This window comes from Peromyscus eremicus, chromosome 23, assembly GCF_949786415.1.
Source record: "Peromyscus eremicus chromosome 23, PerEre_H2_v1, whole genome shotgun sequence".
In the NCBI taxonomy this organism is placed as follows: domain Eukaryota; kingdom Metazoa; phylum Chordata; class Mammalia; order Rodentia; family Cricetidae; genus Peromyscus; species Peromyscus eremicus.
The window spans coordinates 12,379,284-12,393,353 of NC_081438.1; the positions used below are offsets into that span (position 1 = coordinate 12,379,284).

Consider the following 14,070-nt stretch of genomic DNA (forward strand, 5'->3'; position numbering starts at 1 on the left):
TCCAGATTCTGAGACCTGAAATAGGCCATTTGCTCCTGCTTGGATCTCTTGACTGTTGGGCAGTCTATGTCTTTGGCAGAGTCTGGCTTTCCTACAGGACCGACTCTTTCTTTCTTTCTATTCTTTAGCTTGATCTTAGCTGTTCTGCTTAGAGATCTAGGGAGTTTGATGGAGACTCAGTCTCTGGAGTCGAAAGACACAGGTTTCTTTGTGATTAACGCAGAGTGGTTGCTTTGGGGAATCTCAGTGCAGAGGGAATTCCTGGCTTGTTGAGGCAGGCAGAACATTGTAATCCCTGTAATTTCTCCTCTAGAGAACTGAGGACTGTTGGTCGAAGCACATCGCATTGTGCAGCAGCTTGATGGTTGAATATATATATATATATTAGTAATCTTGCCTTTTTCATTCCCTTTGGGATAATCATTTGCAGACACATTTCCTAGTCCTGAGTCACAGGGGAGTATTCCCCAACGCCCCAGTAGTTGAAGCTACAGAAATGTTGGTGTAAATATGACCTGTTCCTGTTGACACAGAATCAGCTATGTGCTTAGATCTTGTTTCTCTCACGCAGTCTTCGTGTTGTGCCCTGTCAGGGTTGCAGGAGAGCAGTGGCTTGGATGAGAGCCTTGATCTCTCCTCAGGTGGCCGTAGCACTTGGAGGAGTGATGCTAAGTTCTGTCTCAGGAGATGCACCCCGCCCTTGAGCAGCTCCTGCTGTGTGTTGCTCAGCTCTTCAGCTAGGGGCTTAGTTCATCATCCAGGCATTTCCCTTCACTGGCAGTACTCACATCCAAGCCACATGAGTTGTATTTCACTGACAGAAAACCAATCCTTGAGCAGCAGCTTGCTTTGCTGGAGCATGAGGCTCCCATGTCAGTGAGCCACGCTCCCCAGGGTGATGATAGGTACTATTTGCAGTTTTGTTATCGCCTGTGTTAAGTATGTTGTGATGAAGGAGAATAGCCATGTTTCCTTCACTGGTGTTTATATTAGAACTGGGATGCAGTGTTCTCTAGGTGTCATTGTTTAGAATGATCTTATAAATAATTGCAGGTCGGTCTGGGAGTTGTGTGTAAAAGGGAATTCAGAAGAGTAGTCATGGGGCTGGAGAGACAGTCCTGTGGTTAAGAGAGCATATCACTCTTTGTTTGTTTTTTGTTTTTCTGAGACAGGGTTTCTCTGTGTAGATCAGGCTGGCTTGAACTCACAGAGATCCGCCTATCTCTGTCTCCCGAGTGCTAGGATTAAAGGCGTGCGCCACCACCACCTGGTAAGTGCATCACTCTTGCAGAGGGCCTAAGTTTGGTTCCCAGTACTCATGTGGAGTGGCTCACCACCAACTATAACTCTAGCTCCAAGGGAATCTGATAGCCTCTTCTGGACTCCTGGCACCTACACTCATGTGACACTGGCACATGTGCACATGCACAAACACACACACACACACACACACACACACACACACACACACACATCTTTAAAAAGAAAAGCACTCACAACATGTACCTGCCATGGCTGGGAGTGTGGGCACTGTTGGAGACACTTAGTTCAGGAGCCATCCCAGAGTCCGTCTGCCTTCTGCAGTTTCACAGTTAGGTAGCTGTGTGCAGCTAGAGAGATAGGATCTTAAAGTTCCACGGTTTGAGTTTATTTACTAATCCTATCTTCTTTGACTTTTGCTTAGAACAAAACTATTACATGAAATTAGTGATGAAAAGCTGAGTGATTATTTTACAATAAAGAAAAGCTTTGCCTATCAGTGGTGCTGAGGATGGAGCCCAGGGCACAGGCCTGCTGAACTTGCACTGTGCAGTTGAACTCCATCCCAGCCCTCCAGCTCCATTTTTATATGATTGTAACTGTGGCAAAGGTAGAAGCATGCTAATTTAAAAAAGTGAAAAGTGTTACTTAGAATTCTGCTTATAAAAGTAATTAATCAGAGCAGAACAAAGAACAATTGGTTAAGAAAAGGCAAGAAAGGACTCCTGAGAGTGGGGGGCCCACGGGGGCTCCAAAAAAGGAGTGTTCACAGTGGGCACCCTAAATAATGAGAGGTAGGGCAGAATTGGGTTTGCTGCACTCTCCCTTTTTATTTCTCCACTTTAGGAAAGCAGTGTATGGAAAACTTAACACTGTGGGGTTTTTTAATTATTTATTTTTGTTTCATGTGCATTGGTATTTTTGCCTGAATGTATGTCCTTATGAGGGTGTTGGATCCCTTGGGACTGGAGTCACAGACAATTGTGAGCTGCCATATGGGTGCTGGGAATTTAAACTAGGTCCTCTGGAAGAGCAGCCAGTGCTCCTGGCCACTGAACTATCTCCCCAGCCCCAACACTGTGCTTTTTATAACTTTTAAGATCTGGGTCTTTTTTTTTTTTTTTTTTTAAGATTTATTTATTTATTACATATACAGTATTCTGTCTGCATGTATGCCTGCAGGCCAGAATAGGGCATCAGATCTCACTAGAGATGGTTGTGAGCCACCACCATGTGGTTGCTAGGGATTGAACCCAGGTCCTCTGGAAGAGCAGCCAGTGCTCTTAACCTCTGAGCCATCTCCGGCCCCAAGATCTGGATCCTTCTTATAGTCTCTGGCCAGAAAGAGGAGGATTGCTTCACAATCAAGGCCAGCCTCAGGTAGAGAGAGACCCTGTCTCAAACCAAACACAAATCTAATGCGGAATGTAGTTTGTAGTTGATCTTTTCCAACTCAGGACATAGGATGTAACTAGAGGACTTTCTGTGCTCTGTAGTCCCCTCTCAGGCTTTTGATCAGCTGTTCTGATATGTAACCATTATCTTAATCTAATAATAGTTATAATTGGATTTGGGGTCAAAGGAAACACTTGAGCTAGCTGTGTGCTCACAGAACATTGCTGCTGGAGACATAAGATGATTACAGTGAATTAAAGGCAGCCTCTGAATTCCATGGCAACTCTTGAGGTGGCATTAAAGGCCATTTAATTTCACTATAGCTCAGCCTACCTTCTCAGCCTTTCTCTGCTGATAGATACTTAACTAGATACAGACTGGATACAAAAGAGTTTCTTGAACTCAATCAGTTATGGTCATCATTTGTTACCTGAAGTTAAGATACAGTCCACAGGTGAGCTGTTTGGCCAAGATTCTCATGCCTAAGATAAAATTGCTTTGAGCGCACACCTCTGCAATCCCTTACTTTTTCCTTTCCTGGGCCTCTCACCCACCACTGTGGCGTCAGATCTCATCCAACTCAGTGCCTGACTTCATGCAGACACTTCCACACGGATGCTTGCTGACCCTGGGGCTTAGCACACATCCCAGGTGAGATCAGCATCTTGCACTGGCATCTCCACACTCTTCTAGCTGTGCATTAGCTACTCAACACTCTACTGATACAGGCTGGGTGTGGTGTGGTAGTGCATGTAGGCGTTAATCCTAGTACTTGGGAGGCAGAACTAGGAGGATATCTGTGAGTTTGAGGCCAGCCTGGCTTCCATATTGAGTTATAGGACAGCCAGGACTACATAGAGAGCATGTCTCAAACAAACAGACAAAACCCCAGAAACCTGTTGATGCAAGGTTTTCCCGTGAAGCAAGCTGTCTTGACCCAGGGCAGAGTGCTTCTTCTGTTGAGTGAGAGGCATTCTTGTTAGGTGCCAAGGAGAACCGGAGGGCGGAAGCACGAGTCTGTCCAGGATGCGTTGTGGGTGTCAATCTGAGTGTTCTCACCTCGGTTACTGTAAAACAAAAGAGAGACAGACTATTCCTGACTGACATATACTACTGTGCCTTGGCAGTTGTGGTCCCAAAGAGCCAGCAGACTCCAAAAGCCTTTCCGTCTCTAAAGGAGATGCTGTCCACTAAGATGTTGTCAGAAGCCCTTAAACAAAGAAGGTGAGAGGCCCAGGACCAGTGTACCCAAGATCGTGTTCCTCCAGAGTTCTGTAACACAGACGCCGACGTAATGCTCTGAAGAAACAACACACTAAGGCAGATGAGAGGCTGCAGAAGATGCTAAACTTTTGGCCAAGAGAATGAAGGAAGCCAAAGAAAAACACCAAGAACAGATTACCGAGAGATGTAGGCTGTCCTTGCTGAGCGCTTCTGCTTCGAAGTCTGAGTCCAGTTCAGAATAAGTGTTGTGAGTCACAAGTAAATGATCAGACCTTGGGGAAAACAGTGGATAGAGAGCGCCAGCAAGATGGCTCAGAAGGCAAAGGTACCTACCGCCAAGAACGATGGCCTGAGCTTGATTCCTGGGACACATCGGGGAAGGAAAACTCAGATCCCCACATATTATCATTTGACTGACACATATACTTTGGTGTGCCCATGCCCCCCCCAATTAAAAATGTAATAAAACAGACCAACACGCTGGGCGGTGGTGGTGCACGCCTTTAATCCCAGCACTTGGGGAGGCAGAGCCAGGCGGATCTCTGAGTTCGAGGCCAGCCTGGTCTACAGAGTGAGACCCAGGACAGGCACCAAAGCTACACAGAAAAACCCTACCTGGAAAAACCAAAACAAACAAACAAACAAAAAAACAGACCAATGCAATGCTGTTAATTTTTATTTAGTGTATTTAACACCTAGACCCGAAAAGTTTCTGTGTGTTGAGTAGGCAAACCCTCAGGCTGCTGTTGTGGTGTTCTTGTAATACAGACTCTTCCTTTCCTAGTCACATGGAGGACCGGCTCCCTGTGAGACAGGTCCCTTCTCACACCCTTCTCTGCCTGTGAAAATTAGAGGACCCTCTAGGGACAGCCAGGTGCCACTCTCAAAGAAGGCCTGTAAACATTCCCCATTCATGCTAGGACCCCAGTGGGGATTCCTAGTGCCGGCACACTAGGCTGCCACACACTGTGACTGCAGCTGCTGCTGTTGGTAAATACTGTGCTGACATCATTAGTGGTCTTCAGGAATCCTTCCAGGTCACCCTTTTAGCAGTTTTTCCCTTTTTTTCTTTTCTATTTTTTTCTTTTTGTTTTTTTGAGACAAGATTTCTCTGTGTAACAGCCCTGGCTGTCCTGGGACTCCTTTGTAGACCAGGCTGGCTTCGAACTCACAGAGATCCTCCTGCCTCTGCTTCCCAAGTGTTTGGATTAAATGTGTGCCCCACCATTGCCCAGCGGGTTTTGCCCTTTATACATGCGTTTTTGAATAGCAGCTTTCCCTCAAGCTTGGTTCGCCTTCTCTTTGTGGTCTGAAGTTTCAAATACACATGTGGTGCAGGGCCCCGCACCCTTGTAGGTTAGTGAGTGAATTGCAGGTGTAAACTAAGGCTTTTTTCCTGTGGTTTTATTGGAAAGTTGAAGTACTGTTTGAGTTTCTTTTTCCCCCTCAAGAGATTGAGCCCAAGGCTCAGTTTTGCCTGGGATCCTTGTCTGTGAAAGGCAAACAGGTACCTAAAGGTTGTGCTGCTGCGGGAGAGGCCTGGCTGCTGTGGCAGGGCTGTCCGTCACTCAGCCTGCTGATTTTTATTTTCAGTTAATTGTGGTTGTTGGACCGAATTCTTTCCTTGAGCAGGCAGTAGAGTGCATGATTCATCATCAGATGGTGTGCCTGGGACTGTAATCTCCAATTCTGTGTTTTAACATAAATTGTTACATTTAAGCCCTGTGCAGCAAGAATTCCTCAGAAGTGTCCCAGTAAGCCTTCTTTCTTTCTCTGGCCTCTGTCTTGCACACCTGCTTGAAGATCAGGGTAAAATGCGCTATTGGCTCCTGTGAGGAGTGTCTCCCGTGGCTCCTCCCTGCACCCCCAGCGCGCTGCTAAGTTCATGGGTTCCCATGAGGGCAAACCTCACCTGGCGGCAGCTCGTGCTGAGCCAGACTCTTCCCCACAGCAGCAGGCACAGGTGGCTTTTCTTCAGCTTTGTTAATGTTGCCGTCATTTTAGTAAACTTGATGATGTGGAAATCTTCCAGTATATCAAGGGAGAGGTGAGTGCAGTTCTCATTCAACTTCAACAACACTCCATTCATGACCAGGCTTGACGCCTCTCTCCTCTGTCGCCCGCACCTCCACCCCCAGTTATTTTGAAACAGATGCCAGGCTTCATCCCCACGTCAGCTGGTTTGGAGTTGCTCCGAAGTGAAGTTTGCTCACTGGTGGTCGTGTGTAGTGGAGGAGTCACTGCTTCGGTCTCCTCCACTGTCTCCTCCTCTGTTTCCTTTTTCTTTCTGGAACATGTTTGTTTCTGTTGATAACCACTGCCACCAGAGAAAGTTTCCTGTGTCCATCACATCCAGCCAGTCTTGTCCAAGTATGCTCTTTGAAGGGGGCTGTGAAAGTTGAGTGTACAAAAATGTCAATGTTGTATTGGGGGATGTTTCATACTCAGAAAGTGTTGGATTTGGGCCATAGAGGTAGCTAGATGGTAGAGTACTTGAGCCTTACAATATAAATAAATAATTAAATATGAAATAAACAAGCCTACCCCTTTCTTGTGTCTCTCTGTTTCTCTGTGTGTGTAGCCCAGACTGGCCTCCAACTTGCTATCCAAACAAAGTTGGCTTTGAACTCTTGGTTTCCCAATTCCCAAGTGCTGGGTTTATGGGTATGTGCTATCATGCTTGGCTTTTTTTTTAATGTTTATTAGTTCATTTATTTGCGCGTGTGTGTGTGTGTGTGTGTGTGTGTGTGTGTGTGTGTGTGTCTTTGGAAATGTGTATGCCACAGCATTTAACATGTGAAGGTCAAAGGATAACTTGTGACAATTTTCTCTCTGTACATGTAGGACCTAGGGATCAAATTCTACTCAGCCATTATTAACTCAGCCATCTTGTCTGCCCCTCCTCTCTAAATTTAAAAATAAAATCTTGGGAGTTAGGGAGATGACTCTGTTGATAAAGTACCCACTGTGTAAGCATGAAGACCCACGTTTGATCCCCAGCACCCACATAAAAACCTAATGTAGCCATGTGCACTATAGTCCAGTGCTGAGAGCAGGAGCTAGGAGCCTTACTGGGCCTTCCTGGCCAGCTGCTTCATCCGGGTCAGTGAGCTCAAGGTTCAGTGAGACATACTATCTCAAAAAATAAGGTGGGGAGCCTGCAAGGTAAGGTTCAGCAGGTCAAGAACGATGCTTTCTGTTTGAGTCCCAGGAGCCAAATAAGGTGGATGGAGAAAACCAGCCTAATGAGTTTGTCCCTTGACCTCCACATGGGCACTAAGGCACACATTCCTCACACACACACACACACACACAGACACACACATTGAAATGATGAGGGGGAGGTGGAAAGTTGTTGACCTCTGGTCTTCACACACATGTGCACATACATATGAACACACAATAAGATAAAGCCATGGCCCATGCTTTAGTAAAGATAAAATTTAAGTAATAGCAAATGGTATGGTATTTGTTTTTGTGGTTCTGGGGATTGAACCCAGTGTTTCACACATGCTAGGCAGGTGCTCTTCCCACCAAGCTGTACCCCCAATCACGCCCTAGACATTCTTTCATTAATTGCTGTCGGTCCCTTATTTCTAGAACAGCTATTGTTAGTATTCCTTACAGCTCCTTCTAGAATGTGTATATGTGTGGTGATATATTGTGTACCCTAATAAGATTTGCCTGAAGATCAGAGAACAGAACAAACCACTAGATTAAACATAGAGGCCAGGCAGTGGGTGACACACACCTTTAATCCTAGCACTCAGGAGGCAGAGATCTGTCTGGATCTCTTTGAGTTCAAAGCCACCCTGGACTACATGAGATTGACTCAGTCTAGGAGAGAAACAGAGCCCGGCAGTGGTGCCACACACCTTTAATCCTAGTATTTGAGATCTCATGCCTTTGCTTGGGAAGTCATACACCCTTAATCCCAGCACTAAGAAGGAAGTGATATGGTGGGTGGAGAAAGGCATATAAGGTGTGAGGAGACAGGAACTAAAGGCTTTTCAGCTGAGGAACCCCTTTGGCTAGAAGCCATTTCGGCTGGAGCTTTTCCAGGCTGAGGAGTTGGTGAGGTAAGAGGTGGTGGCTGTGGCTTGTTTCTTTGTCTCTGATCTTTCAACATTTAACCCAATATCTGGGTCTGGGTTTTTATTAAAAAAAAAAACATTTAGAATTTGTGTTACATATATGTCTGACATTTTCTGTTTCTTTAAAGCCACTAGGCAGAAATTGATTTTAACTTTGGAAAGAGCAAGAAGCATGTTGTTTTGCAAGGGATGAGATGGGAGATGGTACAATATTGACGTCCAGGTTCTATTGACGGAACATTAGTTTCACGTTGCTGAAAGGAGCATTGAGCAGACTCTGCACTCACCAGCAGCCCTGTGGACCTGTGAAAGTCCACACTAGTGCCATCCAGTAGAAATACAACATGAGCCACTTATGTGATTTTAAATGTCCTAGGAAAAAGTGAAATCAATTTGTAGTGCATTCTTTTTAGTGAATTCTACCCAGAATGTTTGTTATTTGTTTGAGGCACTAGGTGTTGGACCCAGGATCTTGTGAACGTTTAGGCAGGGGCTTTGCCCCTAAGCTATAGCTCAGCCCACTTCTGACTTGTTATTTTGAAATAGAATCACTAAATTTCCCAGCCTGGCCTGGCCTTGCAATCTTCCTGAGTAGCTGGGACCATAGGCCTGTACTATCAGGCCTGGCTCCCAAAATACTATTGGAATATCTAGGCAGTATAAAATAATGACAACATTCTCTCCTGTTCGTACTAAGTTTTCAGAGTCCACTCACAGCACAGCTCAGTGTGGACCAGCTTGTCTCCAGAGATCCCTGAGCACACATGGACTGGCCAGCCCAGCCCTACAGGGCTGTGGTTCTTTTCTGCAGGAGAGGAAAAGGGTGGAATATGGTTTCCATTTTGTTCTTTTTTTTTTTTTTTTTTGATGTAGCGTTATTTGTGTGTGTATGTCTTGCTTCTGGGGTTTGGTTTCTGTTGTAGACCAGTAGGTTTCCTAGTGACTTTACTGAGAAGGACTGCTTACATAAGAGGTTGACTGGGCACCAGGTATTTGTAAGGGTCCACACTTGACGGTAGCTAGCAAGGGGGAGGTCTTTGGCTCCACCCGTTAGCACTGTTATAAATAGACCTTTGGAATAAAGTTCTGGGCCCTGTTTGGATAAGGATCCAGGCCCACTGGAGTCTATCCTGCGTTTCTCTGTTTCTCTCCCCTCTATTTCTAACTAAGTCTCTTCTCCCTCGTTCCTCAAGAGTCCCTGGGGTAAATAATGATGGAGGCTGGTCCCCCACATGTTTCCTGTGCATGAGCACTTGCTCTGGCTCTGCGTTTGCCTCTCATACTGAGTGCCAGCTCTGGCCCAGTGTTATCACTAACATCTGTACTTAAAGAAAGAGCCAGAGGCTGGAGAGATGGCTCAGTGGTTAAGAGCACTGGCTGCTCTTGCAGAAGACTCAGGTTCGGTTCCCAGCACCCACATGGCAGCTCACAGAAGGTCTGATGACCTCTTTTGCCCTCTACAGGCAGCATGCACATGATGCAGGCAAAACACTCCCATAGTCAGGCAGTGGTGGTACATGCCTTTAATCCCAGCACTCAGGAGGCAGAAGCAGGTAGACCTCTGTGAATTCGAGGCCAGCCTGGTCTACAGAGCAAGATCTAGGACAGGCACCAAAACTACACAGAGAAACCCTGTCTTGAAAAACCAAAAATAAATTAAGTAAGTGAATGAATGAATGAATCTTTTTTAAAAATCAACTTATTCTTTCTTACAAAATCAACAATATTAATAACTGATACTTCTGTATAAAGGTAATAATTTGCCGGGCGGTGGTGGCGCATGCCTTTAATCCCAGCACTTGGGAGGCAGAGCCAGGCGGATCTCTGTGAGTTTGAGGCCAGCCTGGTCTACAGAGCGAGATCCAGGACAGGCACCAAAACTACACTGTCTTGAACCTCCCCCCCCCCCCCCAAAAAAAAGTAATAATTTTGAGTGAGGCTGCATGGGCATCGTGGGGGTGATGAGGGTGAGGTGGAGAAGGGTTGCTGGGAAGTTGGTGATGGTGGTTTCTTGGTGGTTTTGGGCAGTTCTAGGGACTGAATTTGGGACCTTATGTGTGCGAGGCAGCAGCTCTGCCACTGAGCTGCGTTCTCAGTCAATGGCAGTGGTTTTCAGAGCACTTTTTTCTGTTTCAGGAGTTGCAGATGGCGTTGGAGGATGGAGAGACTATGGAGTGGACCCATCTCAGTTCTCAGGGACTTTAATGCGAACATGTGAGCGGTTAGTAAAAGAAGGACGCTTCGTTCCCAGCAACCCTGTTGGGATTCTTACCACGAGCTACTGTGAATTGCTGCAAAACAAAGTACCTTTGCTGGGTGAGTAGACGACTGTGCCTCCTCACACCCCTCACTAATGGCTAAACAAGATCTTACCAGTAACCCAGGCTGGCCTCGAACTCAGAGAGCTTTGCTGCCGATGGTGCCTGGCATTCTCAATTGCCAGAACCTTTCTGGTTACCAGAGGGCCTCCCTTGCTCACACCTACATTTGAAGTGAGCAGTGACATAAGATGGTCCTTGCCTTGGGTTTGAACCCTTTTTACAGAGGCTGTTTCTCACGGCCCCCTTCAGTCTTCTATAAGCAGCTTTATCTTCCTCCCACCGGAAGCTCTCCTGGGATTCCGCATGGTGCTGCTTTTCTCACTTCCTCTTCAAGTTCGTATTTTATTAGTGGTACTATGGGTGCATGCCCAGATGTGGAGGTCACAGGGCAACTCAAGGGAGTCCATCTTTTCCTTCTTCCGTGTGGATCAAACTCAGGTGGCCAGCAGACACTTTACCTGCCCACCCATCTCAGCAGTCCCCTGCCCTCTTCTTATTACTACATTTTATTTATTTCTTTGTGTGTGGGGTCACGTGAGCCACAGCACAAATGTGGAGGTCAGAAGACAGCCTCCTGGAGTAGGTTCTCTCTCTCCAGCACTCAGGTCCTAGAGCTGAGGTGCAGGCTGACAGGGCCTCTACTGCTCCTCTTGCTGTGCTCAGAGGCTGTGCTTGGGTCAATGGGACAGTCTAGATTCTGTCCTAGGACCTGTGTCGGAGCTGTAGGACTGTGGATAAGTCACTGTGAGTGGAACGCAGTCTCCTAGGCAGTTTCCAGAGTGTTCCAGGGAGTGGGCACCATCTCTCCAGCCCTGTTGTCTACTTGGACATAGGGTAGCTAGTTACAGCATAGAATATCCTGCTTTTTTGTTGCCAAAAGTTTGAATTGGGGAGGGGAGAGCTGATTTTTTTCTGCACATTTTCTTTCCTTCCTTTCCACTCCATGTAACTTGGAGATAGTAATAAATAAATTTAGGACATATTTGAAGTTTACTTATAACGTTGGGATTACTGTTTCTTCTAAAATCCTTTGTTGCCATGTTTGGTGTGCATACACCTCCCTGACCTGACCCACACACCTCCTGGGCATTTGCAGCTGAACTGGAGCAGGTCTGGCCAACCGACTGCTGAATTGACTGAACCTTGTTACGTGGAATTGTAAACGAAATGGTTACACTCGGCTTTGATTTTAAGTTATTTTATTAATCTTATGTGTGTGTCTCTGTGAGTGTGTCATGTGTAGGTGCTTGTGGAGGCCAGGAGTCACACAGGTGTTGTGAGCCATTCTCTGTGTGTTCTGGGATGGAGCTCAGGTCCTCTAGAAGAGCTGGGTGCTCTTAACCACTGAGCCATCTCCCCAGACTGCCTTTGCTTTCTGATTCAGCAATTCCTAAAGAGCCTACAAAGCAAGTCTGCTCTAAAGGGCAAGCCTTTATTGTTGATGTAAGGGTCCTCAGAAACCCTTACATACAGTAGTAAGTTCTCAAGTATCTGAATGGTCGCTGCCCATGGTGGCACACGCCTTTAATCCCAGCACTTGGTGGTAGAGGTAGGTGCATCTCTGAGTTTGAGACCAACCTGATCTGCAGCGCAAATTTCAGGCCAGCCAGGGCTGTACAGAGAGACCTGGCCTTAACAAAAGAGGTGGGGGTGGGGTCTTGCAGTCGGTGCTCTAACACAGTTAGAGCACAGGTCTAGCATGCACAAAGCTGTTCAGTCCCCAGTACCACAAAAGAAAGAAGCTGAGGGGTCAGACCTAGTAAGGTTGTATTATATTTGGCTGAGAGATTTAACCTGAGAGAGTTGCCCAGGCACCTGCTGGTATGGGTCAGTCATCTGAACACTGACCCTCATCTTCAGCCCCTCCTCTCCCACGAGCGTGGGGTCTGAGCCCTGTGCCCTCGGCAGTCACTCGGGGGAGGAGTGTAAACTGCAGGCTGCACATGCCTTCTTCGCTCATTGTTCCTGCTCTGGCCCTGAGAGCCCATCATCACTCCCAAGGACCATTCTCATTCCACGGGGGCATGAGATGGTGGCCTGGGGTTGTCACAGTGAGTCATCGGGTGTTTCCCGAGGAGCAGCTCCAGGGCTGTGTCGTTCCTCATTCCATTAAGATTTAATGCCATCAGCTTCCAGAAGCTCTTGTGTAGCCATTTTGTAATGAGGAGTGGTTGAAGGCATTTAGGAAGGAAAGCTGGCTGTGCAGCAGGTCGTGGAGAGGCCCTGACGGCACTCTGGCTGGTGGCAGCACCCACGTTTCCTTCTCGTAGGCACTGAAGGGCTGTCAAGGTCACTGTTAATCAGTCTGCTTGAGGTAACAAGGAAGCTGACCCGCTGACCATTAATGATGAAATGTGCTGCATTAATTCTTTACATTCAGTTGCACATTTTCATTGAGACAAAGTAGCAAATATCTGGAATCCCTCTGAGAAAACTGAATACTAGTCACATCTGCACTTCTCTTTTCCTTCCGCGTGTCTGTGCACAGAATGGTGGCACACAGTTTGAGTGTGCTCTGCTTTACACTGGTGAGGCAGGCACACAGGAACTCTCTGTCCACAGCTGGCTAGGAAGAAACTTGGGCTGAGTGGCTTGCCTGTGGTGCACAGCTGGAAAGCAGCGCTGTGGGATTCACTGAGTTTCTCCACAGTCCATTTGCTTGCTTTAGCTTTTTCTTCTTCCTAAAAAGAGAGGGTCTTATGCAGTCCAAGCTGGCCTCAGACTCAGTGTGTGGCTGACTCTCGTGCCTGCACCTCCCGAGTAAGTGCTGGGATCACAGTTGTGGGCCCCACATCTGGTTTACATGATGCTGGTGACTGAACCCAGGACTTGGTGCATGATCAGAGAGCACTGGACCAGCTGAGCTACATCTCAAGACAATACTGGTTTTTTTTTTTTTTTTTAAAGATTTATTTTTTTAAGACTTATTTATTATATATACAGTATTCTGCCTGCATGTACTCCTGCACACCAGAAGAGGGCACCAGATCCCATTATAGATGGTTGTGAGCCACCATGTGGTTGCTGGGAATTGAACTCAGGACCTCTAGAGAAGCAGTCAGTGCTCTTAACCTCTGAGCCATCTCTTCAGCCTGGTTTTGTTTTGTTTTTTAATTTAACTTATTTACTTATCTTGTGTATATGTGTGTCCACAGAGGCCAGAAGAGACCATTGCATGGGTCTCTTGGAACTGGAGTTCCAGACAGTCATGAGCCAGCATGTGGGTGCTGGGAATCAAACCTGGGTCCTCTGGAAGGGCAGCCAGTGCTCTTAGCCAGTGAGCTGTCTCTCCAGTCCCCAGTGCTAGCTTTCAATCTGCTTGTTTCACTTTCCTTCGCTTTCCAAGGGTATTCCTTAACACTTTCCTGATGGCTGTCATTGCATAAGCCTACCTGAAGGGTTTCTCCTCGTGAGTTTCTCTGTGAGGGCTGTACTCTTAGTCCTGTTTCTGTGAACGGGGAAGCTGAGCAGAGCTGGACCGCACAGCTTGGAAGTGGCAGAGCTGGGGTTCAGATGCAGATGGACTGACCACTGTTCCCACTGCTGAGTGTCGAGTAACAGTACTTATCTATTTCTGTGCGGATCCTGAGTGCGGGACCGTGCTGAAGCTTGCGAGTCTCGGGTCTCTAAGCTGCCTGCCCGCCTGCCCTCCTGCCTGCCCTCCCGCCTGCCCTAGTGGCACAGGGAGACGTGTGGCTCACTCCTAGTTGGCTCTTGGGCAGCGTTTTTATCTTTCAGTCTGATTTGCATTTCTTACTGTTTGCTTACTCGACTCC

General features: G+C 47.0%; 1 protein-coding gene across 1 annotated transcript in view; it reads left to right on the forward strand.

Moving 5' to 3' along the window:
* The window catches only part of Pptc7 (protein phosphatase targeting COQ7), a 37,834-nt gene that overhangs the window by 15,242 nt on the left and 8,522 nt on the right, over positions 1–14,070 (forward strand). The window contains exon 2 of the mRNA XM_059249908.1: positions 10,110–10,289. Within this exon, the coding sequence (XP_059105891.1) occupies positions 10,110–10,289 (180 nt within the window). The remainder of the gene's footprint in view (positions 1–10,109; positions 10,290–14,070) is intronic.